The sequence below is a fragment of the Mustela nigripes genome, chromosome 9 (genome assembly GCF_022355385.1).
Source record: "Mustela nigripes isolate SB6536 chromosome 9, MUSNIG.SB6536, whole genome shotgun sequence".
NCBI lineage: Eukaryota > Metazoa > Chordata > Mammalia > Carnivora > Mustelidae > Mustela > Mustela nigripes.
The window spans coordinates 22,796,558-22,822,000 of NC_081565.1; the positions used below are offsets into that span (position 1 = coordinate 22,796,558).

The following is a 25,443-nucleotide window of genomic DNA, read 5'->3' on the forward strand; positions in this document are numbered from 1 at the left end:
CTGAAGCTCCAGACAAGTAATGAGCACTTTTCACAAGACTGGGGTTGTGTTTCAATCTGCTGTCTGCGTAGTGCCCTGGGAATGTTGGCCTGTTGAGAACTGTCTAAGTGTTAGAGTTCTGAGGAACTAGGAACATAAGCCCCCCTGGTCACCAGAGTCAGGTGATCCAGAGCATCCGACATGCAGAATGCATGCCCCCACCGGCTGTCACAGGACACAGAAGAGTGCAGGGCTGGAGTGCACTGAGGAGCTTTCATGGTGGCACCTGGCCCTTCTAAACAAGAAAGCCAAGAGAGCAGAAAGGAAACACTTGTCGATTCAGAGAGGCCAGCATGGACTCCGCCACCACAGGCCACCATCAGCTTGAGCTGACGGTCACTTCATGTGCACTGAAGACTGTGACACTCTGGCTTCCAGAAGGTAATGAACCCTCCATGATGTGCTAACAAATGACAGGGCAGCTGGTCAGAAGCCACTGTTCACTGGCTTCCTGCTTGGACTCTGGGAAAGTGGTAGGTGTGTCCTCTGACTCTCAGTCTAACACTTCACCCTCAAAATCCTCAGAGAGAGCAGAAGGAGGGTTCTGGAAATTTCTGAGGAGAAAGAAAAATGACCTGGAGAATCACCAATGGTTTTCCTCTACCCTCTCAGTCCCTGTCACCGGGGGGAAAAATGGTTTTAAATGTAATGATTTATTTTTAAAGGGGCCAAACCATTTCTTCTAAGAGATCAGGTTTTCCGGTCAAAAGGAAACAACATGCAGTTGGTGGCTTGGATAGCAAGGATATAACAAGAAAATTCTGCAGTCGCAAAACTCACATGTGAGCTCTTCAGGGAGTATAAGCCTGTCATCACGGTAGCTCAGGAAACAGTACAAGCCTGTCTGACACGCTCTATTGTTCTGGATGGCCAGCAAGAAGAAAACAGTTACTCCTTTAAGGTAAAAGACACCTAGAGCCTTAACGGCAGACACAACCATAGAAGATACGCCATCTGGAGCAGGCGACAGAAATTTTTCTAGAAGCGGTCATAAAATAAGTATTTCAGGCTTTGCAGGCCACACGGTCTCTGTTCGAACTACCCAAATGTGCTGTCCTAGCACGAAGTTAGCCGTAGACAACATATAAATGAATGGGGATGGCCATGTTCTAATAAAACTTTATTTGTGCACATTGAAATCTGAACTTGACATAATTTTCATGTGTCATGAAATAGTCCTTAAAAGACTGTTTTCCTTTCTTTTATAACTGTAAGAGTCACATAAAGATCACAGGTCCTATCCACACAGGCTGCAGGCCCGATTTGACCTGTGGGCTACTGTTTGCTGACCCTTGGCCTAGATAGATTATTGGAATTTTCATTTTTCTTAATTCTGTAGCTGTCATATAAAACTGATTTTCCGGGGTGCCTGGGTGGTTCAGTGGGTTAAAGCCAGCTCAGGTCATGATCCCAGGGTCCTGATATTGAGCCTCACATCAGGCTCTCTGCTCAGCAGGGAGCCTGCTTCCTCTTCCCTCTCTCTCTGCCTGCCTCTCTGCCTACTTGTGATCTCTGTCAAATAAATAAATAAAATATTTTTAAAAAATTAAATTGATTTTCCTTCTTGTCTCACTGGGATTCTGAAATCACATTAGTTAAAATTGATAAATGAAAAAACAAAACGAGACAAATAAATCAACTATCACAACACTCGCAACCCAAATACCCAGGCTGGGAATCATCTAGTTGGGGCCACCGAGAGACTCATTCGCAACACACCACCAGGCCCCATCTTACTCAATACAGTAGGAGATCTATGGCTTGCTGAAGGCTCGCATTCCAGTGGTATTTTTAAACCCATTCAGTGTGAGCGATCTCCTTATTTAGACTGTGCAGTTGGATATTATTCAGAGGTTGCGCTGAGGGAGGGGCAGGAGGGGCTGGGAAATGCACCAACTTCTGAAATCCAGTAATTCTCCTCCCGACACACATTAGACCATTTCTTAGTCTCCAGAAAAGACAGGTCAGGTGGATTTCTTGGAAACACGTTAATGTATCGATGAGGTCCTCTCATCCTTCCAATACGTGCCCTCTCTCCCTACAAAAACATGTTACTATTTAAAACCAAGGGGTATCTTCAGAGTCACCGTGGAAGAGTGAAACACAACCCCAGGAGAAGCAGGTTCTGAAATCGGTGGCGGATGCGGTGTGTACTTGAAGGGGATGGGCTCATCACATAAAATATAGGATGTCCAGTTAAATCTGAATGTCAGGTCAACAAGCAATCTTTTAGTATAAAAGTGTGCCCCAGGCCATAACTGGGCACCCTATATTTTTAGTTGCTAAATGTGATGACCCTGGTAGAGGATAGGGAAAAAGGGGGGCCAGCCTAGAGCAGAAGGTAATTACTAGCGGAAAATTAGAATTTGTTAAAGGTCTAGGAGCGGTGCTTATTAGGAAAGAGCTACCCACCAGAGACTGGGAACCCCAGTCTCCTGTTCTGGTTAAAGTTAGGATGCAAAGGGAAGGGCAAGCAGAACGACTTAACATGCCAGTGTCTGAAGAAATTTAAAACCAGTGCTTCTTGGGGGAGTACTGGAGGCTGTCAGAACTGAACACTACCAACTCTGTCAGTGGTTACACAAATCTACACATGTGTTAAAATTCTGAGAAGTAGGGTTACCTGGGTGGCTCAGTCAGTTAAGGATCTGACTCTTGATTTCTGCTCAGGTCAAGGTCTCAGGGTCATGAGATCAGGCTCTGCGCCGGGCATGAGCCTGCTTAAGATTCCCTCTCCTCTCTCCCTCTGCTGCGCGCTCCTCAAAAATGTATACTTCAGAACGGTGACATGTGCTCTGTTAATTGTCTTTTAAAGAGGGCTTTCAGTTGTTACGTCTATGGAGAATTCACCAGTTCCTCAAGCAAGCTGCATAAGGAGCTGATTTAAGTAGCTGTCCTGACTCTAACCCAAGACTATGGTTCTCCTACAAGGTCCCCATCCCCAAAGGCCCACAAAGGGTTTCTGACAGGCCCACCCACAAATCTGCCCAACATGCCTAAGCCTATCTACATCTCACTCAGCTTCCCACTGTTAACACTACCACCCCAGCACCTTCTCATACGCCTGACAATTACATAAAATACGCTGTGAAAAGCAGAAGTGGCAAGCTGGTGGCCCAGGATGGGGGCTGGCAGGGGGGCACTGGGATGGGAAATGGATCCAGCCCACACTGCGTTAAAATCTCATTATGTTAGGTTTGGCCCACCCAGTGTTTAAATCGCTGTGAACATTTAAACATCAACAGACTTCCTTCAAAAGCTGGATCTCCAGGTTTTCTCTTGAAAAAGTGGAAGATCCTGGGCATGTGTTCCCACAAAGTACCAATCAGCTAGGGCTGCGTGCCGCCTATCCCTGAAAAGCACCCACTCTGTCTGGGTCACCACAACCCCAAGAACTGGACATCTTCACATTTTCAACCTGGCATCCGTACACATCTGGGTTTTTAACACCAGGCATTCGGCCGGGTGTCGGGCCCATGAAAAGCTCTCAGAAGCTGGGAGACCCCTCTTCCCTTCCCCTAAAAAATGCAACAGGATGCAGTTGCCACATCTTACTTGCTTTTAGAGCTCTGGGGTTCCCTGTCTCCCTACAGGGGAGATGTTCCACGCCTGCCCTTCCAATGCTAAGCCAGTCTAACTTCCAGCTTTTCTCTGTGGACCCAGGTTTAGGGAAGACAGACAGCTGGAATCATCTAGAGGTCGTAGCAGCTGACATGTCCAGACACAGATGATGGTGGAAGGTGGAGGGGAGGGGGTCGCCGAGCCTTTGAAATTACTTTCCCCGTCACCTCCTCTTCTCTGTATTGTCAGAATGAATACTTCCTCTTCCTTCTCCCTTCTCAGCTCCAATACTGCCCAGGTATCTCCCATTCTCCCTCCAGCGTGAATAAGGATGAGGGTGATCAGGCTACTAGAGTCTTACTTCTAGTAGTTGGTGGCAGTAAAGCATACATCCTAGCCTCCAGGCTCTGCCCTGGCTTTCGACGCATCCCCACCGGGACTTAACCCGCCAATTGTTAAATATCCTTCCGCTTCATTTGTGAGTTTTATTTAATGAACAGCACCGTGTGTTGAACACAGACCCCGCCAATTGTTAAATACCCTTTCGCTTCAGTTGTGAGTTCTATTTAATGAACAGCACCGTGTGTTGAACACAGACGTTCAGACTCTGCTATTCATGAACAAGGCTGGCTGCAAAGCACCTGGTAAAGAAAAATGGGGCCCTCAGGGGTTAGGGTCACTCGCAATAGCTTCAAGCTTTTCAGATTTTTTAAAAAATGATCTTTCTTTTCCCCCCAGCTTTATTGAAGTGTGATTGACAAGTAAGAATTGTACATATCTACAGTATACATGATGTTTTGATGTTTCGATATACACTACAAAATGATCATCACAAACAACGTAATATATCCATCACCTCAAATAGTTGTGATTTGTGTGCATGTGTGTGTCTGTGTCTGTCTGTGTGTGATGATAACACAGGAGACCTACTCTCTTAGCAAGTTTCCAGTATATAACACATTATTATTAACCTTAGTCATCATGTTATACATTAGGTCTTCTGAACTTACTCATCTTCTAATTAAAGTTGTAGGCTTGATTAATTGTTGGGCACAGCAAAGATGGCGCTGGCCTGCCTTCTCTTCGGGCTAGAAAAGGCGCCCCTGTGGCAGTATTGGCGCCAACGTGGCGGTTCCGGCTCCGCATATCTCTGATATTTCCTCCTCTCGCCCAACACACCCTACCCAGTTACTGACTACGTAACCAAACCCCATAGGCTCTCTCCCCGCTGACCTCATTTCCCATCCCCTACCCAATATAAGCTGCAACCCCGCTCAATAAAGTGAGATCCTGCTTCGACAGATCCCCCGAGCCTGGTGTCGTTCGTTAATGCACCTGGACTCGGGACACTCGCCATCCCGCTCAGCCCCAAGGGGAGCTACCGGCTGGCCCGCAAAACCTACCGGAGTCCGACAATTAATATCTTCCCTTGGCCCCACCTCCCAGGCCTTAGTAAAACCCATTACACTGTATATTACTATAAATTTGACTTTTTTTTTTTTTTTTTTTTTAGATCTCACGTATAAGCGAGATCACACAGTATTTGTTTCTCTGCATCTGGTTTACTTCATGTAACATAATGCCTTTATGGTCCATCTGTGTAGTCATACATGGCAGAACTTCCTTTTTTAAGACTGAATAATATGCCATTATAATACATATCACATTTTCTTTATCCATTCATGGGACAATGGACACGTGGGTTTTTCCATGTCTTGGCTATAATAAATAATGCTGCAGATATGTCCTCAAAGTAGAGAGTCTATTTCCTCCAGAGCTACACCCAGTTGGATTGCTGGACCACATGGCAGGTCTATTTTTAATTTCTTGAGGAACCGCTCTACTCTTCTCTGCATTTCAGACCTTAGCTGCCTCACGGCCCCACTGGAACAAGGAAACTTCTGCACCACTTCCCACCCCATTAGAGGCGGCAGGTATTATCAGCCCATGTTGACAAATCAGGCCATAGAAACTCAGTGTTTGAGACTGACCAGAAGCCCCATAGAGAAGGTTCTACGCCTCTCAGCCAGGAGGCATCTCTCCTAGATCCCAGCCTCTCTCACACATCACAGACAGCCCAGGCATACTCTCAGAGCTGCCCAAATCCTAGAGCCCTGTGTGCTAGTCACTGGCCTCAAAGTTGTCACCATTTTTGCTCAGACGCAGAGAGAGATCCCTCACTTACCACTAAAGGGGTTAACTTTTCAAGCATGTGTTTTTCTCTGAAGAATAACATTTTTTATAACCCTCAAAGTTTTAAGTTTCAGCTCTGAATTTAAAAATAAAGTGAATACTCAGATGACTGGTTATAATTTAGAAGTAGGGGGGGAAATCCCACCCACCTAGAATAGGAAGAAGACCAGTATAATTCAGCAAAAAAGTAAGGGCAGCTTTTACAAATGCTCTGAAGACATCTGATGGGGCAGACTGTCAAGAGCCTAGGAGCCCTCAGGGTAATGAACTCGGCTGCTCGGTAGGGGATGATAGGTAGAAGGATGCGTCCTGAGGTCTGGCCCACAAACTTCTCATCTACACCTAGAGCTTTTATCTTGGGGATGCATATGGATTTTCTTTCCACTCCATCTTATGCAAGGGAAAGGTACTGTGTTCCCTGTTCCCATCTTCTGCCTGAACTCATGTGATGCAACAGAACCGCTGATCTTAGGGTCAAAGACTAACCCCACAGCATTTTTTAATATATGTTCAAGCATTAAGTAAATAGACTCTAGGCTGTCTTTATCTGTCTCGCTCGTAATAATCTTTTGAAGATTTTAATCCAACGAGAAACGAAGGGAGAAAAAAAATGACATAAGAATTAACCCAGGGCCATGTAGCTCCAACGCACACCGCCCCACACAAACCTCTGCTTCTGCTGGCATTTCCTGTCAGAAATAGGTCTCAGCTGTGCAGTGTTCTCCCAAACCCACAGCACTCATGTGCGAACATTCCTCGGCAAAGGATCCCGTGCTGGGCGGCCATCACCCACAATCCTATCCATGTTCTCTTGGGCCTTGTCCTGTACAGGGGTGGCCTCTGTGACTGGAGCTTCAGGACAGAGAAGAGCCTGGGTGAGGCTGACTCCTTCTGCACATGAAGGGTTGGTTCAGAAGAGGGGCGCTACAAGGAAGGATGAAAGAAGCCTCCACGACAGCTTTGCGAGAATAAACTCCTCTTTGAAAGCCCAGTGACAAGCTATGCCTGTGTGCACGCAGACTGGCTTAAGAGAATCATTAACCATCATTGAGTAAATGAGTCTCAGTTGCGGCTTGTCCTGGCAGCCCCCACTGGAGTTGCCCACATGAGAAGCAGCTGTATGAGGAACCAGGCGTGGGGGGTGGTGGAGGGGCTGCCACCAGGCTCCATGGCCTGATCTGCTATGGAACCATCTAGAGCACTGTACTAGGTACCATGTACCCCTCAGTGTCTTCCCACGGTAGGTTGGCTATCGACTGCACTGCATGACTTCTTGTCTCACTGAGGTGCCCCCTCCGGGAATTTGGTGGCCCATGGTTTTAATCAGCCAATCCCAAGCATACCTTTCAAACCAGTGTCTTCAAGTGACCAACAGATAGAAACTTCCCTATATTTAAATCAGTTAAAGCAACTACCCAAACAGAGACCTCTTCTTGATCAGCCACTTGACATGAGAGGAACATGCTGGATCACTTTCAAACAGAGCTTTGTTCAGGCTCCCGCTGATCATGACTGAATTGATCTTTTATTCTACTTTGCCTCTTGAAGATATCCACAGCACACAAACTCCTGGACATGTCACAATGGGTATGAGGCACAGATCAAGACCCAGGCTGCCATCTTTCTTGACCATTCATATTCTGTCCCTTTGCAGGTGTGCTCCACTTGTGTTCCCCAAAACAGCAGCTGCAGCTGGGAACAGCATCTCCTGGGAACTCGTTAGAAACGCAAGTTCTCAGGCCCCACCCCGGGGCCTACAGAATCAAACATGCTGCCAGGGGGTTGCCTTGCAAGCTCTCAGGGGATCTTAATACATTAAGGTTTGAGAATCACTGTTCTACACCTTACCTGGCAAACTGTCTGTGCCCAATGGCAGTTGCCGCTATTACTAGAAGTCCTAACCCCTGCTGGGTCTCCCTAGGTTGTTCATTATGTGAGGCTGGTAATAAATTGATATCATATAAACACCCTGGGTGATTTATGTGAGGGGCTCAGACATGTATACCTTGTTCCTAAAGATTCCTCTAGAACAGGAATTTCCCATCTCAAGATACTGATTGTCTAAAATTTTTCTGTTAATTTTGAGAGAGCAATCACCCACCCAGATGTGAATATTCTGGGTTACAAAAATGTTAGTGATTACCAAAAGCTCACTTAATGTCAAAAGATACAGCAAATGCGCACTGTTTTTCCAACAGTCCAAACATTTGGACAACAAACTCACAAAACCCTGGTGAAAATACACCCTGATTTTGTAACATTATGAAACACCGAGAGGGTGCTGGCCGTACTAATTCACAGTATCCTTACGAAACCCAAATAAGTCCATGCATAAGAAAAGCACATCATAAAGTTCAAAGCTCTACCTACATCTGGAGGTCATAAAAGGTTGACCTGTTGACCCAAAGGAATTTTGTTGTATCCACAATTTTTTTTAAAGTTTTGAAACTAGTTCTTTCTTAAATGGGAGATCCCACATTTTTAAGAAGCAGATTTCCCACTTCTCTAGATAGATAAGTGGACGTAACAACATAGAACTCACTTGCATTCTCACGTGGTATAAATTCACTGGATCCTAACCAAAGAGCGGTGTCTGCTCTCCAGATCCTCACTGCTGCCCCCCAGCCTCCATGTTACATGTTGGCCCCTGGAGCCTTTAAATCTGCAACTCCTATCCACCATAAACAATCCTTTTCACTGTTATTAGTGGTATCCTTCTGCACTGGAAATGCTCAATACCTACTCTGTTCATTTGAATTTCCCAGTTTGACAAAAATGTTGAAGTTAACAGAATTCATCTTCCATTCTTAGTGTCCATTTTCTGTTTAAAGATCCATGAGGTATGATTCAATGATTCACTTGTAACTAAAGACTTTGGCGTAGTGCTTTCTGAGTCCTTGCTCTGAGCTCCCATGAAATTTCTCAAATAACCTTCACACACAACAATTCCATGAGATAGGTATTATCATTATCTCCATCTTACTGATGAGGAAAATGAGGGACAGTGAGGTCATACAGATACTAAGAGAAAAGCCAGGACTCGAGCCAAGGCTTTCGGACACCAGAAACCTTGCTCGTAACCAGTCAGACCGTGCGAGTCGCTACCAGCCCAGGGGACCACTGTCTCCATGCATCAGAGCCCATTTGCTGTCTCCATCAATGTCACACCTCCTGATGACGGATGTCACACCACATAATGATTATCGTCAAGCGAGTTGAACAACATTCCCAAAAGGGATCCGTGATGAAATGTGGGTAGTTCAAACGGCCAACAGCAGGGGTCCCAAAAGTGCTGGGCAGCCCAGAAGAAATATAGAAGCACCAGTACCGAGCCCTGGTTTCCCTTAAATACTGACAAATCATAACCCACAAGCCCCGCTGCTTGGCTTTTTTTATGAGGACTTTTTAGTGATGACTGCTATTCTTTCTCAGGGCTCTTGTCAGAGCAGCGGCTCTTTGTCCCAAGAGACTAAAGCCTGAAATACTCAGAGGTCCAGATAAGGGGCCAGAGAGGTGGGTGTATGACCTTGCACATGTACAAGGGACCTGTACAGGGATGGTCCCTGCAAGAATCGGAGTTTTTGTTTTGGTTTGGTTTATTGTTGTTGTTATTGTTGTTTTTACTGAAGGGTTTGGGGTTTGGATCTCTAAATGCTCTGAGGGGTCCCTGACTTGGGAAGTTGGACTGGGCTGGATCACGTGTAAATGGCAGCCAGGACTTCTGCCCAGGCTATGCAGACCAACCTAAGTGGCCTGGATCAAATGCAGGCTGATTGGCACCCTGGTCCCTGGTCCCACACCGTAACCCGGGTGGTATTCTAGGCCTTATCATTTCAAGGAAAGAAGAGGTACTGAGATGTGAATCCAAGGAAATGCCAAGGAAATGCCAAATGTGTTTCTCTGCAAGTGCACGCGGGGCCAACCTAAGCCACCCACCCACATCCAGGCCTTCTCAGGACAGAGAATGGGATCAAGTGGGAGCCCCAGACCCACTAAGTGTGTGTGAGTTTCAAGACGGTGGCAGGGAGCCCCAAGTGAGATCCCCAGAAGGGCAGACTTCACGGAGGCACTTCCAGGCCCACATACCCACAGGCTCATCCCTCTCCTCCTGCCCCTAGCTCAGGAGGACTCTTGTGGAGCTCCCACGCTCATCGGCGTAGGCCTTCCAAACCAGATGTGTCGCTAACACAAGGACTGGGAGTCAGGAGAGACTGGGCTTAATACAACTCTCCCACATCTCTCTGGGTGAGCTTGGATAGCTCTGTATCCTCACTTGTAAAGTGATGATAATGCCGCACCCAGCTCAGAATTAAGGTAACCTACGCAGGCGTCTGTATATTGTAAATCAGCATAGAGATGCAAAAGATCGTTTTCATTATTCCACAGAGTGGGTTCTCACGAAATGACAAAAATTCTCTAAAAAGCATGTGTAGGTTGGGTTGGCCTTTCATATTTGTGACCATGCTTATGCTGGTCCCTGTTAGAGGCCGAGACCTTGTCCACATGGCTCTGTGGGCTACTGCACATGCTGACCTCTGCAACATATACTTATCTTCCCACATGCCCAAGGAAGACTGTCTTTCTCAAGGATGCAGACGTAACATCCTCTCCCGAGGCTGATTTCCAATGAGACTCCATAGCTTCTCTCCCAAGAGAGTGTTACTCACTCAGTTAGAAAGTACATCAGATATTTCCATGCACTGAAACCCGGCTTGGAAGACTCTCAAAAGGATGTGAGCCTCCCAGTTTGTCTTGGCCTTTCCCAGTGCTACTCAATCAGTCTGCTTCTCCCTTGTTGGCTCCCACTGGGGCTGTTGGAACCACCTGCACTGGAATGTGCCCCCAGGAAAAGCAGAAGCTGCCACCATCTTGGGAGTAGCAATTCAGGACAGGAGTCAATACGGGGGCTCCAGCGCTCTGAAGTGTTGGTTCAAATCCTGGCTTTGACACTCTCTGTTCATGTTGGGCTCTTTCTCTGCAAAATGCGGATAATACAGCATTTCCTGCCTCATCAGTTTGTTAGTATTAAATGACATAGTGTGTGTTGAAATGCCCTTTAGTCTCATTATTGAGTTTGTGCCTTTAGCTACTGACTGAACCTCTTCATGCTTTTGGCTTTTCCTTTCTCATATTAAGTGTTCCAGATGAGTAATAAACTAACAAGAAACCAATAAATGCCTCCTGCTAATTAGGAAGGTTATTATGTTATATGTGATTTGACCCAGTCTTCAGGACTTGCTCCAATGCCTCCTCTCCAGGGAATGTTCTGCAACTCCTAGAGGCTGGTTTCCCTGCTCACGTGAGTGGCTCATTTGCATAAGTAATTGTTTGTGTTTCTCCTTTAGATTATTAAAAACTTAAGGTTAAAAAAAAAAAGCCGATCACACAGTGCCTTGCTGAATAGATGATGTTCAATAAATGGCAATTGTATCATTACTCCCCAGAATTATTATTCACACTCATTCTGCTATACAAGCCCTCTGCTCTGTCCTGATATTATCACTTTGGAATGTCCCACAGGTGGAAGGGAGCAGAGAAAGTTGCCAAAGATGGACCTGCTCTTCTTTTGCAAGAGGTAGGATGAGAAATCCATCTTTTCTCATTGATCAGGCTCTGGGTTCAACTGGAAGATTCCATTTAAAGTACCACAGTTTCTGAGTATTTCATTCCAGTGGGGGTGGGGGAGAAATCCCAGATGACCATGTGGCAAATGGGTCACAGGACATCTGTCCTCTCAGGATGTAAGTATGTAAAAGGTAGTATCTTTCCTCTGAAGGATGAAACGTGGGGACACTGACGTTTTGGTGTTGATAGTGCCTTTCCAGGGGAGGCATGCCGTGAGGACCCAGGGAACGAATGGATGGAGGAATCCTCAGGTGACAGACCTGTGCCTGAAGCAGCAGGAGGAACTGATGCTGGACACAGCCCTGGCCTTTGTCAGAATTAAAAGGGAAAATGTAAAAAGTTGTTCAGGCTCTGTGCTCCAGAGGTCCTGTCTCCATGCCTCACGGGACACAGCGTTGCTATAGATGGGAATGGGGATTCAGGAGCTCAAGGGCTCTGCCTCCAAACCATCTAATGACAACCACATGCCAGGTACTTCACGTGTCTCAGAGCTAAACCTTGCGAGAAGCCCACGAGGTAGAATGCATGAGCTCACTGCACAGACGAAGGAACAGCAGTCCAGACTAAAGACTGCCCAGGACCGCTCAGCCTAGAATCCTCGTCTCTCTGTTCCGCCGCTTAGGGAGGAGCCCAGGTTGGTGAAGAGGTAAGGACTTGTGCTCGTTCTCTTTCTCATTTCCTGACATACTGCAGGAGTGCTAGGCTCTAGAGGAAGGCTTAGGACGTTCCTCCTGATGGTCCCCTGAGAACTCTAGGAAGGTGGAAGAGAGAGGGAGCATTTGCCAGATTCGGAGAGTGTGCCCTAGGCCAAAGCATAGCATAGAACTATTTACTGATACGGTCATCAAGACCCGCTGACCTCTCTCCTTTCTTAAGTCTCTCCCTGTGTGTCACACACACACAGTTAGTGTATCCAAACCAATAACAACAGGTATTAATTGAAACTGATACAGTCATGAGAATCATCAACATCTTCCCGGGTCCAGGACGAGCTCAATTCCACACCTGAACAGGCACAAGTATTTGTCTTTAAACGTATCATACACTCAAGAGAATTCCAAAAAGACTGGCGCAGTCTTTCTTGAAAATCCACCGGCTTCCTCCCGGGATTACCCAAGCCCCTTTGGAAAGGGGTGGCCCCAGCATTAGCTGCTACTGACTCCCCATTCAGAGAGCAAGTCCTTTCATAAGGCTCAGCTGTTCTCAGGCATCCAGGAAAGCTGTTCATGCAAAGGCAGAAAATGTGACAACTGTTGGAAACCCTCACACAGGCTAGGAGCCACTGAACCGCCTCTGGAGCGGCCACTTCGGGGCGGTTAAAGCCGCCCATTATTCAGTTTACATAAAACACCCAGCAGCTACATGGCACGAGTAAGTGAATATCTCCATTCTTATCAAGTTTGACAGGACACACTGGCCACACTGCCTCGCCACTAGCTTTAGAAACCGTAAAATAACTTCATTAACCATCCAAATATACATGCACAGAGGGAAAGGGAAAAGAGAAAACAACAACAACAAAAACAACAACAAAACAGCCTTCCTTAGTTCTGAAGGACCAAGTTCAAAGATTGCCCAATAGACCAACCCCCCCCAAAAAAAACCATAGCATTTCAACACTGCCGACAAATGTCCCTCCCATTTCAGTGGTCAAGTCTCTAAGACATTTAAAATGTGAAGACATTGGTAAAGACGGTCCCAGTGCCCTGGGAACCATATCAAACGATTCTTTTAAAGAAAAAAAAAAGGCCTACGTGCATTTTCCCCATGAAGAATCTGTCCAAAGATTTTGAAAACACTTTAATATACTTCGTTTCCAAAACATTACACACAATTTCTCCGACAGATTTATATGTGTTTCCAGAGAACTCTTGGACCAAAAAAAAAAAGGTACTTAGGTAGAAGAACGTCTGGAGATTCTTTTAGGCCAATATGTGAACAGACCTCTTTTAATTGTTAATATTTCATACAGCAGCAGTAATCATTCCCTCATCTGCGAAGGAGATATATAATCCAGCTGCGGTGGCTCCAGTAAAAATACCACATCTGCGGATCGTTGGCAACACTGAGGCAAGATTGCTCAAATCCACACAGTCCCAGAAAGTTCTCCTTTTTCACTCGAGATGCACAAGGGTACACTTTTCCAAAAGTGCATGTAAACTTGGCCAAAACTGGTTGCTCCTTCCTATGCTGAAAATAGGTTTCAGATTGTCCACCCCAGGGAAAAGAAGGATGCTCTCTTGAAATATTATGCCCAGGACCCAGATGCTCTAAGTAGTTCCCAGACCACCTCCAGGATGGAGGCTAGTGCCAATGTCCTTGTCAATATCAGAGAGAACAGGGAAAATGAACACCCCGGGTTTCAGGGAGGAGGTTTTACGCGGGGCTGGTCTAGGGGCTGACTGCTGGTTTCCCACTTAAGAGACCGAACAGCTTCCTCAGGAAGGGTGGCAGCCACTGTTCTGGTCGCCGTTTTCTTGCTTCTCCAGTGTATGCAGTCAGAGTAGGACCCATCACTGGGTGACTTGATATTCCAGGAATCGCCCCCCCCCCCCCCCCATGCGTCTGGTCTTTTCCCAAAGCCCACCAGCAAGCATCTTATTTCTAAGCCAGTCTTCCACATTCAAATCCCCAGCCCAAAGCGCGCCCTGGGGATTTCTATCCACAGACGTCTACAAGAAAAAGCAGCGTAGTTGAGCTTTGACAGACTTTTATCCCCCAAACACATGCCCGGCGGCTACTGTGCTGGAATGTCGATGGCCCCGAAACACTCGGGGTCCCCTTCCATCCCAGACAATAGAGCAAGAAAATAAAATGAAAGTGGACTTACTGCTATGGCTTGCAGCCTTTCCTTGTGCAACTCCGCCTCTGCCATCCTGGAGAAGGGCACACGGGGAGGGGGGAAAAGAAAGAAAAACAAAACACACGCTGTAGTCAACCCACGGAAATGGATGGGCACCCCGGGGCGCTGCGCTAGAAGCTCAGGGTAGAGCCGAGGGGCGGCCGGGGGTCCGCTTGGGGTGGGGGGTGGGTGGCGGGTAGAGCTGTGCGCACGGCTGGCTCGCCCCGGCTCAGCCTCCGGCCCCCGCCCGCCCAGCCGCCTGGATGCGCCCCAGCGCCGCCGCTAACTGCAGCTCCCGGCCGCGGCCGGCCGCGCCAGTCGGGGACGTGGGCCACGGGCAGCCGCCGGGAGGGCGCGCCCGCCCCGCGCTGGTCCTCCGCCCTGACGTCTCGGCGCCTCGCTCCGCCCCTGGGATGTGGGGGACCTGCGGCCACCGCCCCCGCTCCAGTGGCTCTAGCCGGCCAGGAGACGCCGGGCTGTCGCCGCAGGGGAGTTGGGGTCCCCAGGCGCCGACGGGAGCGCGCGTGCGGTGGGCACCTGGGGCGCGGGCGCAGGGCGAGCGGCTGGGGCGCAGGGCTGGCTCCGGGGTGGACGGGCGCTCTCTGGAGTCTGAGCAGGGCAAGGTGGCGCCAGTGCCAGCCAGCAGAGGGGCCTCTGGCAGAAAGCGGGCCCCAAGCACGTGCTGTGACGTGCGGGCTGTGGCCGCCGAGTGTTCTGGCCGCCTTCTAGCTTATGCCAGATGCTTGGGCTCCACGTGGGGACATTTCCAGTAGGGAAGGACTGCCTCGCCCACATGCCTTAGATGACAGGGTGCTCAGAGGTCACGTGGGCCGCGGCCAGGGTATATAGCTCAACACTGGCCACCTACCTCTCTGTATGCCAAATGTGGCTCAGAGAGACAACAGAGAGTTTGTAGTGTCCGTTGCTGGGCTAGGTGGGGCTTGACAAATCAGTGAAAATGCCAGCAACTTGCCTACCCACTCTGAACCTCAGTCTCCTCATCTGAAAAATGGAATGTCGTCAGTGATTAATGAGATAAAATATATGAAGGTGCTTTGTAAAGGGCAAGCTGTTTCTATCATTATCCTGTGACATTTTGGGCTGAAACTCAGAGTCTTTACTTCTTTACACAGGCTCTGAAAGGAAAAGCAAAATCAGGTCACTGAAATACTTCACTATTCCTTTAAACCGTACTAAAGTGCATCTTTTGTGACCAGCCCTGGGCTGAATGTGAGAGATGGATAAGACCAAGTCCAAAAGGAAATAAAGGCTAAATACAAACAAAATACCTCTTAACCTTCAGGACACTCACAAGTAAACTTTCCTCCATAAAATGAAATAATAAACACTGAAAGAAATGAAACAAAACAATCCTACCTCTTTAGACCCTTGATGATTCTATAAATGCAGGACTTGAAAGGCTTTTTAAAAGGTATGCACTTTGAATTTCCCCAAATCACCTCTTTCCTGGGCAAATTCTTGCAATTCAACTAAATTGCTTTTTCAACTTTCACAGAGGTTTTACCTGTCATTTGATGAGCAATTACTACTCTGCCCGAACACTGAAGTCATCACCAAAACAGCTTTACTGATTGATTGTTTTCTCTTCCTTTTCATAAAGGGTGTAGGTGGAGTTATTTGTGTCATAAATCCAAGCCAGTGCTCGAGTCAACATCCCACTCCAATTTATCCAGAAAGTCTATTTTCTGGCTAAGATCTATCACTTCCTTCCTTCCTTTCTTTCTTTTTTTAAGATTTTATTTATTTATTTATTTGACATAGAAAGACACAGCAAGAGAGGGAACACAAGCAGGGGGAGTGGGAGGAGGAGAAGCAGGCTTCCTGCAGAGCAGGGAGCCCAACGTGGGGCTCGATCCCAGGACCCTAGGATCAGGACCCCAGCCGAAGGCAGACGCTTAATGACTGAGCCACCCAGGCACCCCAAGATCTATCACTTTCTTCAAACACTTCATTTTCTCTTCACTTCCAGCACTAGCTCCCGCAGGTCAAGTTCTTTGCAGGGTGTTTGCTCACAAATAAACCCAGCTGTCATTGCTTTGGCAGACTGACTGTGTACCCAACAATAGGAGAGAATAACAAGATGAGAAAAGTGAGACCCGTGAAGCTGACAGTTCCAGCCAGAGTCATAACGCTGAGACTTAAACTCAGGTCAGACTTCCAGAACTCATGCTCCTCCTCACTCAGCACCAGGCTCAGCCAGTGATAACAGAGGTAGGACAGGCCCCCGAAATCAACAGGTAATGAATAAGAAATGGTCCTCCCTTGCCCCAGCTATATAGATATTAAAAGGGAATAGAGGAGCACGATGTAAATGGACTTAATGTCACTGGACTGTACACTTAAAAGTTTTTTTAAAGTGGTAAGTTTTATGCCATGTATAATTTACCATAAAAAAATCTTTTTTTCAAAGGAGTCATGGAATGGGAGAAGATATTTGCAAATGTCTTATCAGTAAAGGGCTAGTATCCAAAAATCTATAAAGAACTTATCAAACTCAACACCCAAAGAACAAAGAATCCAATCAAGAAATGGGCAGAAGACATGAACAGACATTTCTGCAAAGGAGACATCCAGATGGCCAACAGACACATGAAAAAAGTGCTCCACATCACTCAGCCTCAGGGAAATACAAATCAAAACTACAATGAGATACCACCTCACACCAGTCAGAATGGCTAAAATTAACAAGTCAGGAAATGATAGATGAAGGCGAGGATGTGGAGAAAGGGGAACCCTCCTACACTGTTGGTGGGAATGAAGGCTGGTTCTAGGACTCTGGAAAACATCATGGAGGTTCCTCAAAAAGTTGAAAATAGAGCTACCTTACGACCCAGCAATTGCACTACTGGGTATTTACCCTAAAGGTACAAACAGTGATCCGAAGGGGCACGTGCACCCGAATGTTTACAGCAGCAATGTCCACAATAGCCAAACTATGGAAAGAACCTAGATGTCCATCAACAGATGAATGGATAAAGAAGATGTGGTATATATACACAATGGAATACTATGCAGCCATCAAAAGAAATGAAATCTTACCATTTGCGATGATGTGGATAGAACTAGAGGGTATTATGCTTAACGAAATAAGTCAGTTGGAGAAAGACAACTATCTGTCATATGATCTCCCTGATATGAGGAAGTAGAGATGCAATGCGGGGGGTTTTGCGGGATAGGAAAAGAATAAATGAAACAAGATGGGATCGGGAGGGAGACAAACCATAAGAGACTCTTAATGTCACAAAACAAACTGAGGGTGGCTGGGGGGAAGGGGAGGAGGGAGAGGGTCGTGGGGTTATAGACATGGGGGAGGGTATGTGCTATGGTGAGTGCTGTGAAGTGTATAAACCTGGCAATTCACAGACCTGGACCCCTGGGGCTAATAATACATTATATGTTTATTTAAAAATAAAAAATAAATTTAAAAAATCTTTAAAAAAAAGTTGAAAATAGAGCTACCTTATGACCCAGCAATCGCACTACTGGGTATTTACCCTAAAGATATAAATGTAGTGATCCGAAGGGGTACCTGCACCCCTATGTTTATAGCAGCAATATCCATAATAGTCAAACTATGGAAAGATGAATGGATATGGTATACATATACAACAGAATGTTACTCAGCCATCAAAACAAATGAAATCTTGCCATTTGCAATGACATTGATGGAACTAGAGGATATTAGGCTAAGCAAAATAAGTCAAGAAAGACAATTCTCATATGATCTCACTCATATGTGGAATTTAAGAAACAAAACAGGATCATAGGGAAAGGGAGGAAAAAATAAAACAAGATGAAATCAGAGAGGGAAATAAACCATAAGAGACTCTTAATCATAGGAAACAAACTGAGGGTTGCTGGAGCGGAGAGGAGTGGGAAGAATGGGGTAACTGGGTGATGGACATTAAGGGGGGGGCGTGTAATGTAATGAGCACTGGGTATTATATAAGACTTATGAATCACTGAACTCTACCTCTGAAACTGATAATATATTTTATGTTAATTAATTGAATTTAAACTAAAAAAAAAAAAAAAAAAAAAAAGACAGAAGTCCTGGAAGGGAGATGGGGTGGGAGAAGAGCCTGCGCACCCTCTGGAAATGATCAGTTGGAAAGCTCTGAATCACAACACAGAAGATCAGGTTTGGGGACACATCTCTTGGTGTCATCTATGTTAAGGTTGTGGGAAAGACACAAGAATGGCCAGATAGGGAAAACAGAACAAGAAAAAGAGAAAGCCCAACAAAGGAGTCTAAGAAAGTATCATCTGAGAAGTAGAAAGAAAAATCAGGAGTTATGTTTGTATCAAATGCCACAAGAGGAGGAAAGGGGTTTTCAGAAGTGTTAGATGCTTCTGATAGATCAAGAAGGATGCAGACTAAGAAGGGGCCACTGGCTTGGGCAGTCAGGAAGCCAGATGTGTGACATTGGGAGAGCAGTGTGTGGGGGGGAGTCGGCCTAGAAGTGATTACAGGGAGTTGGGAATGAATGAAAAGTGGAGGGGGAAGGATTCATGAGCACAGACCACTCTTCTCTGAACTTTGGATATGAAAGATGAAGGTGGCTGGAGGAATGGGCAGGTGGTTTATGGGAGGCAGGGTCCAGCTGAAGAGTCGTTAAGTCACGCAAGACTTGAAATGCTTCTGGTATGAAGAGAATTTTGACATCAGGAAAGTGAGGCCAAAGACACAGTCCAAAGGAAGGTAAGTATTAAGTCTCAGATTCGACCGTGAGCACTGGTGGCCAGGTTAGCCTTGGAAAGAAGGAGAAATTAAGCAGGGCAGGAGGATGAAATGGGTAGAGACAAGAAGAAATTTTGAGTTGAAGGAGAGAAAAGTGAGTATGCATCAAGTAGCCTCATTTTCCCACCTAAGAATCATTGGTTGAGATTAATGGGATGGGGGTGGGGGACTTCAAAAAAAAAACAGAAATGGTTTGTAAAGAAGCTGTGGGAAATGGGCGGAATTAAGACATGGTTCCTACCCAAAAGTCTGCATCAGGATTTCCATGGAACACATTTCCCTATACAAAAACAAATTCCTATGGGGTGAGGTAGGGGTTAGGGATGGGTTTGGAACCATTGGACTGAGTTTACGAGGAATAGACAAAAGACCCATGACCCATTGTGTGTACTTCCTCAGTGGTTTTTAACTACCCGAGGCCCATGATACACAGTGGTTGTATCTTTAGTCAGTGCTGAGGATTGCCAAACCAGATATGGCAAAAAGTCAAAGGAGGGAAGAGATTCATAACACTGAACCTTGGGCCTTTGCCCAGAGGGAGGTGTAGCAGATTCTTTCATGTTTTTTGGTTGCCCAATTTGTGAACCCCTTTCCATCTTTGGGGGATTCCCATATTACAAACCATAGTGACAGTCAGAGCCACCTCTTGTTCTAGAAGCTGGGAAATGCCAGACACTTGCTTCCCCAGATCCCCTAGAAGCTACAATATGGCGTGCAATCTGGGCTCCGTCAGGCACGAGCACCTGCCAAGGATCCTGAAGGCAACAGCATCCAAAAATTCTTTCAGGCTGGTAGCTCACCGTTGGTCCTGCCCATTGTCCGAGCCTCCTTCTCTCGTCTTCTCGGCTATTCTGTGAATACACTTTGAGTTCATGCCGTCTCTGCTCCTATCAACTAGAATCAATTTCTGTTTCTCATGACCAAGAACACTAAGTGATGCTTCTTCGTGTTGGAAGGCTTGTAAAATGAATGGCCCATGCTTGCCAAAGAGCCGAGGGGAAACATTTTCTTCTCTTCCAGCACTCTTCCCTTCAGCTCTCTAAATTTGAGCATTTGAAAATCATTGAATCCATTACAAACACAGACATTTTTAACACAAATTATGTCATTTCTTTCATAAACTTTTATTGTGTAGCTATTCTATACTAGATATTAGGCTATGGCTTGGTATTGCAAAGAATTCATAGTCTAGTGCTGATATTGGTGACCTTCTGCCCTCCACACATTTAAAATCTGGAAAGATCTATTACAATGGTGCATAATGTGTGCAACAAATCACTAGTTCTTGCTGGGACATTAAATTGTGTTGCATAAGCACTGCCCGTACTGTTAAATGGTTTTTCTGATAGATGCTGCATGGCAAAGCATTATACAGGGAGAATACAGAATGCCAGATTTGCAAAATAAATGTTTTATTAATAAAAGTTTCAGAGTATACTTTAGAGCATGAGTCTTTTGGGAACCACAGATGGTCAGAGCCCATTCCCCTGTGGGGACAGCAGGAGCTCTGTAAACTGAGAGGCAAATGACTTGCCAAGACCCCTTGAGCGAGTAACAGTTAAAGTCTTACTAAGCAGCAGCTAGGAGTGTGAAATTTCAGAGTAACCTGAAGCTTTCTCTTGACAGAAGTAATTTTAAAAGGAATGCCTGGGGCCTCCAAAATGTTTGTACTCGTATGAGCTCTGTTTTGCCTTTTAGGGTCTTTTAGAATAAGTGGTCATTCAAAACATATGTGATGGAATCAAAAGGAGGGGAACAGTGGTTGGAGGCTTTTGGCTTCTTTGGTTGCAAACAATTTGGGAAAGTTGATGGGATTTCAAGTATGTGCTGTGTTTCTCTATGGGATTCAAATGATAGATCCGTCCAGAGAGTCACTGTGGGGCAAAAAAGAGAAGTTAGAAAACAGATCCAGCCAGGACGAGCTGGATGGCACTTAAGGTATCTATCTATTGACTAGGCTGTCTACATAGTAGCTTCACAATCAGCAGCTGGAAATCCATCCAGAAATGAACATTAGCATTTCATGTTGATGGTTTCCTTTTCTCTTCGTTAGCTTTGGCAAGGTCAACTGACTGACGATGTGTATTGTCAGAGGAAATGAGAGGGTAGGAGGAGAGCGTATGGGAATTAGAGTGGGGTGGTTAGGGATCATTTTTACATTTGCTTTGCTTGATATTCAGATGTTGGTCCCTAATAATCTTGTTACTGAAAAGTAAGTTTTGGAAAGTACGATTAGGAAGCCGTAGGTGGGTGTGACATGGAAAAGAGGCATGAGCTCTATGGACAAGTGTGACTCCCAGCCCCGAGACTCACCAGCTGCATTTTTGGAATTCCTTTGGTCCACATTGTCCTCATCTTTAATTGGGGGAAAATAACTCTAACTTCATGGGGCTATCATGAGGAGGTCCTGAGAAATCAGGGGATCAGGTATAAAATGCTCAAGAGTGGCCACAGTAGCTGCTCCAGAAATGGTAGGTCCTAATTGCTCAGCCTAACTGTTGCCTCATTAAAAATGTCATAAACCAGGCCAAGTGAGTGACTAGATTTTATCCACCCTTTAATGTAGGCTTTTTTTTTTTCCTTGAGAAAGAGAGTGAACTATGGTTATTCTTAAAATTCCTCACATTAGTAGGTACTTCTCTTTCGTCATCCTTTAAAACGGAGGATTCTGCTCTCTGTCATTTATTGTCTAGAAATTTCATTACCAGACTCTCTTTTTCAGGATTCATAGACACCTACAGTCTTATCTTCTGGAGTGAGTCCATTTAATAATTATAAATAAGAGTGAGAAGGGAATGCTTAAGAAGAGATGGATGGCATTCTAGGGAAGGATGGAAAACAGGCTTGATTTCGGAATTCTGGAGAGCTACTTGCCTACCTATTAAGTACGCTCCTTCATGGAGTTGATTCTAGGTTGGGGATGAATTAACTACAAAGTGAAAAAGTCTTTGGGAAGGCCTATCTGGTTACATAATGCCGATAGACACAACGGGGTCATTGGCTTCTCAGAGAGCTTAGGGGCCAGTCTCGTTGGCCTTCGCACAATGAGCGCGATGTGCCCTGTCAGCTTGGAATCCCTGTTTGCAGCACGGTCATTGACACTTTCATTGTTAGCCATGATTCGATAATGCTGTACACATTCTGCAAGTCAGCACTGCTGACAGGAGAGAGAGAGATGTCCTACGGGGTTGGCAGTGAAGGGACAATGGCCCATCACACCAGCCCTGTGTGCCCTCCTGTTTGGAGAGTGAGTCATGAAATTGGAAAGCCTGGCTTCAGCTCCTACTGCCTTTGGATGCTGAGCCCTTTGGACCATCTGGGGTCTCAATCCCGCCGACCCACCCCTTACCCACCGTCCATACACTAGCAAATGTTTACTAAATGGAACTCTCCCAGATCGGGCCTCCTGGACAAGCTACCTTTCCCCAAAGAGCCTAAGACCAAGTGTCAATCTTAGCTCCTAATCCTAACTCCGCCACTTACTGTATGACCTCAAACAAGTCACGTAACTGCTCTTAGCTGAGGCTTTCTGTTTTTAAACAGGGAAAGGGGATCCCGGACTCCCTCACAAGGTTCTTGTAAGAATAAAGGAACTCATGAATGAGAAAGTGTTCTGAGAACTATAAATGCTCTGTGAGGGGAAGGACAACACCAAAAGGGGTGGCTTCAAAGTTAAGGACTTAGGGACATAATGACGGATCAGCAGGGAAATGTTTGCAGGCCTGTGAGACATTCTGTAGTAGCCAGGGGCTCGGCCCACTGGGAGAAAACTCTCCTAATGCAGAAGACAAAAGAGGCTTCCCAGTTTCTGATAGGCTACTAAGACAATCAGACCGATAAATGAAAATTACCAACCCCATCTAGGGTTCCCTTTGACTTCCTGATGCTCCTCAATCCCTCAAGTGATCCTGCTTTCTCCAGTCTGAAGACAAACAACCATCGTCTGGTCTACGTATTTAATTCATTTCACTAAATGCAGAAAAAGGTGCAGGGCTCTGAGGACAAGACGGCAAAAGCAGAGAGAAGCAGGAGAGAAGGAGATGGAGGAACTTGGATCTTTTTTGCCGATTGTGTCTGTGTCAAACCTGTATTTGAAAGCTACTTGATCTGTGTTTACATGAATGTGCTCTCCTTTCCGCATTCATTCAGAGCTAAATTTATCCCACTAGAGAGAGGGGAAGGCATACTTGGTGGAAAAAGAGCCCACACAGAGGCGGCTGCTTGACTGGGAGCCAGGGGCCCTGGGGGAGCTCCAGAAGAGGAAAGAGAGTTCCTCTGCAGGCTCGGAGAATGGAGCCGGTGCTGGCTTGACAAAGGGCCATGTTTTCAGGGGAGCAGATGTGCCCTTCATTTCTGAGAAGGGTGTGAGCACCAACAAGACTTCAGATCTTGTGTGTCCGGAAAAGCGGTGCCCTGACTCCCCGGAGCTCATGCTTCTGGCCCAGCCCTTGGGGAAGTGGACACTCAGCCTCTTTCCACCGCTTTAGGTGGTGTCTGTCCCCAAGGGGGGAAAGTAGTGGGAGGCTGGCAGGGCCACTTCTGATGCAAAGTTGAGCTTGCCTTCCGTTGCAGTGTCATTCCAGTTATTTTCCTCTCCTGGGGCAGCTTCCTTGGGGTCAGGGGAGGGGGAGGAGTGGGGGGATGTTGTATTTGTGAGCTGTGTTGCGTGAAGTCCCGTGTACCTATAACCAAGGAAAGATCGTTCTGGCCTCGCTGGGACCCAGCTGCCTCCCATCAGTCCGTTATTTCTCTTCTTCCCACTCAACTACTACCTCTCCTCCTGTAATTCCTTACCTTTCTCTCGCCGCTAAGCCAGACTCTTGCTAGGTCATCTTTTGCAAGTGGACAAGTCATTGCAATAGAGATAAGTTTTCCTATGAATGGAGAGTTCTCTGCTAGAAGTGAAGATTTGCCTATAGAACAGGCAGTCGGCTTCCGTCTGGGACTTGGTCCCTTTCATCAGTGGAAACCCCCCCTTGTTAGGACGGGGCAGGAGAGGTTCCTTGTGTTGTGGGATGGTTCTTCTTCATTTGAGACTCGGCTAAGTCACCCCAGCATCTTGTCAAAACGTGACCCTGTGTGTAGCCTCTGCTCCCCTCTACTCCTCCCCGGAGAACTTGACACCTTCTTCATCTGTTTGTCCCACTCCAAATTTGGTGCTTTCTCATACCATATGCTATGTCTGGAATGTAGCCTCCCCCTCACTTTTCTAACCATCCAAGTCTCCTCTTGTTAGCTCCACCAAGTTCCAGAAATCCCAACCCCTCAGGGGATGCCTGGCGGTCCCTTTGGGAAGGAAAATTGGTTCTCCCTCCCAATTCCAAACATAGTGTGTGACTTACAAATTGATTGCTTGACTTGTCACTCTTTCAGTTAACTTTAAAAATCATAAACTCAGACCCTGAAGGAGACCTTAGACTAATCAGCATCCCTCAGGCTGCCACGATGGTTGTTGGGATGTAAAAATGCTACTTAAGTTGAGAGGAACCATGGGTTGGACAAACCTGGCCTTAAACCCCAATTCTATCACCTAATGACCTTGAGAAATTTATTTTACATATTTGAGCTTATGTTACTTTATCTGTAGAATAGGAAAGATACTATTATGCACTCTATGAGATTATTGTGATAATCAAATAAAGTAATATATCCAAAGTTCCTGGCATATTGTCCCTGGTCAGTGAAAACTCTATTATTCTTATGAGCACAATCTTATTGATTGATTGAGAACTCTATCACTCTGGCTGTGTTTTACAGAGATGTGCTTGTGTTTGAGTGAAGGCTCCTGAGTTGTTCAGCCCAGCACCAGGGACTAGAGACTGCAGGTCTGTGTCCCTCCAAAATTCATATGTGGAAACCCGGATCACCAATGTGATGGCGATGGGGCCTTTGGGAAGTAATTAGGGCATGACAGTGGTACCCTCATGTTGGGATTAGTGTCTTTAGAAGACATTCGAGATTTTGCTTTCCTCTCTCCACCATATGAGGACACAGGCTTATTAATGCAAGAAATGTCAGAAAGTGAGAAGACAGCCCTCTGCAAACCAGGAAGAGTCTCTTCACTAAGAACCCAATCTGCCTGCACCCTGATCTTCGACTTCAGCCTCCAGAACCGGAAGGAAAAAATGTTTGCTGTTTAAGCACCCTCTCGATGATAATATGTTACAGCAGCTCACAGCTTCCCCAGTCACTAGGTGTACCTACAAGGCCTACAGACTAGGGCCGCTTGTGAATGCCCTTGACTAGTCTGACCACTAGAGTTGGCTATCCAAGGTCTTTCCATGCAGTGCAAACTTTTTTGCTACATTTTGGCTTTGCCAAATTCTGTGCATACCATGAGAGATGGAAGGAGACAAAAGTGCAAAGTATTCTAAAGTGATTTATGTTACCATCTTGAACAACAGTTCTAAGCTTTGCAGGA

General features: G+C 46.2%; 1 protein-coding gene across 3 annotated transcripts in view; it reads right to left on the reverse strand.

Annotated features, from left to right (window-relative positions):
- Window positions 1-25,443, reverse strand: part of PALM2AKAP2 (PALM2 and AKAP2 fusion) — a 446,352-nt gene that overhangs the window by 311,262 nt on the left and 109,647 nt on the right. For all 3 annotated transcript variants that reach the window (XM_059411096.1, XM_059411097.1, XM_059411099.1), the window contains exon 2: window positions 14,249-14,294. In XM_059411096.1, the coding sequence (XP_059267079.1) occupies window positions 14,249-14,294 (46 nt within the window). The remainder of the gene's footprint in view (window positions 1-14,248; window positions 14,295-25,443) is intronic.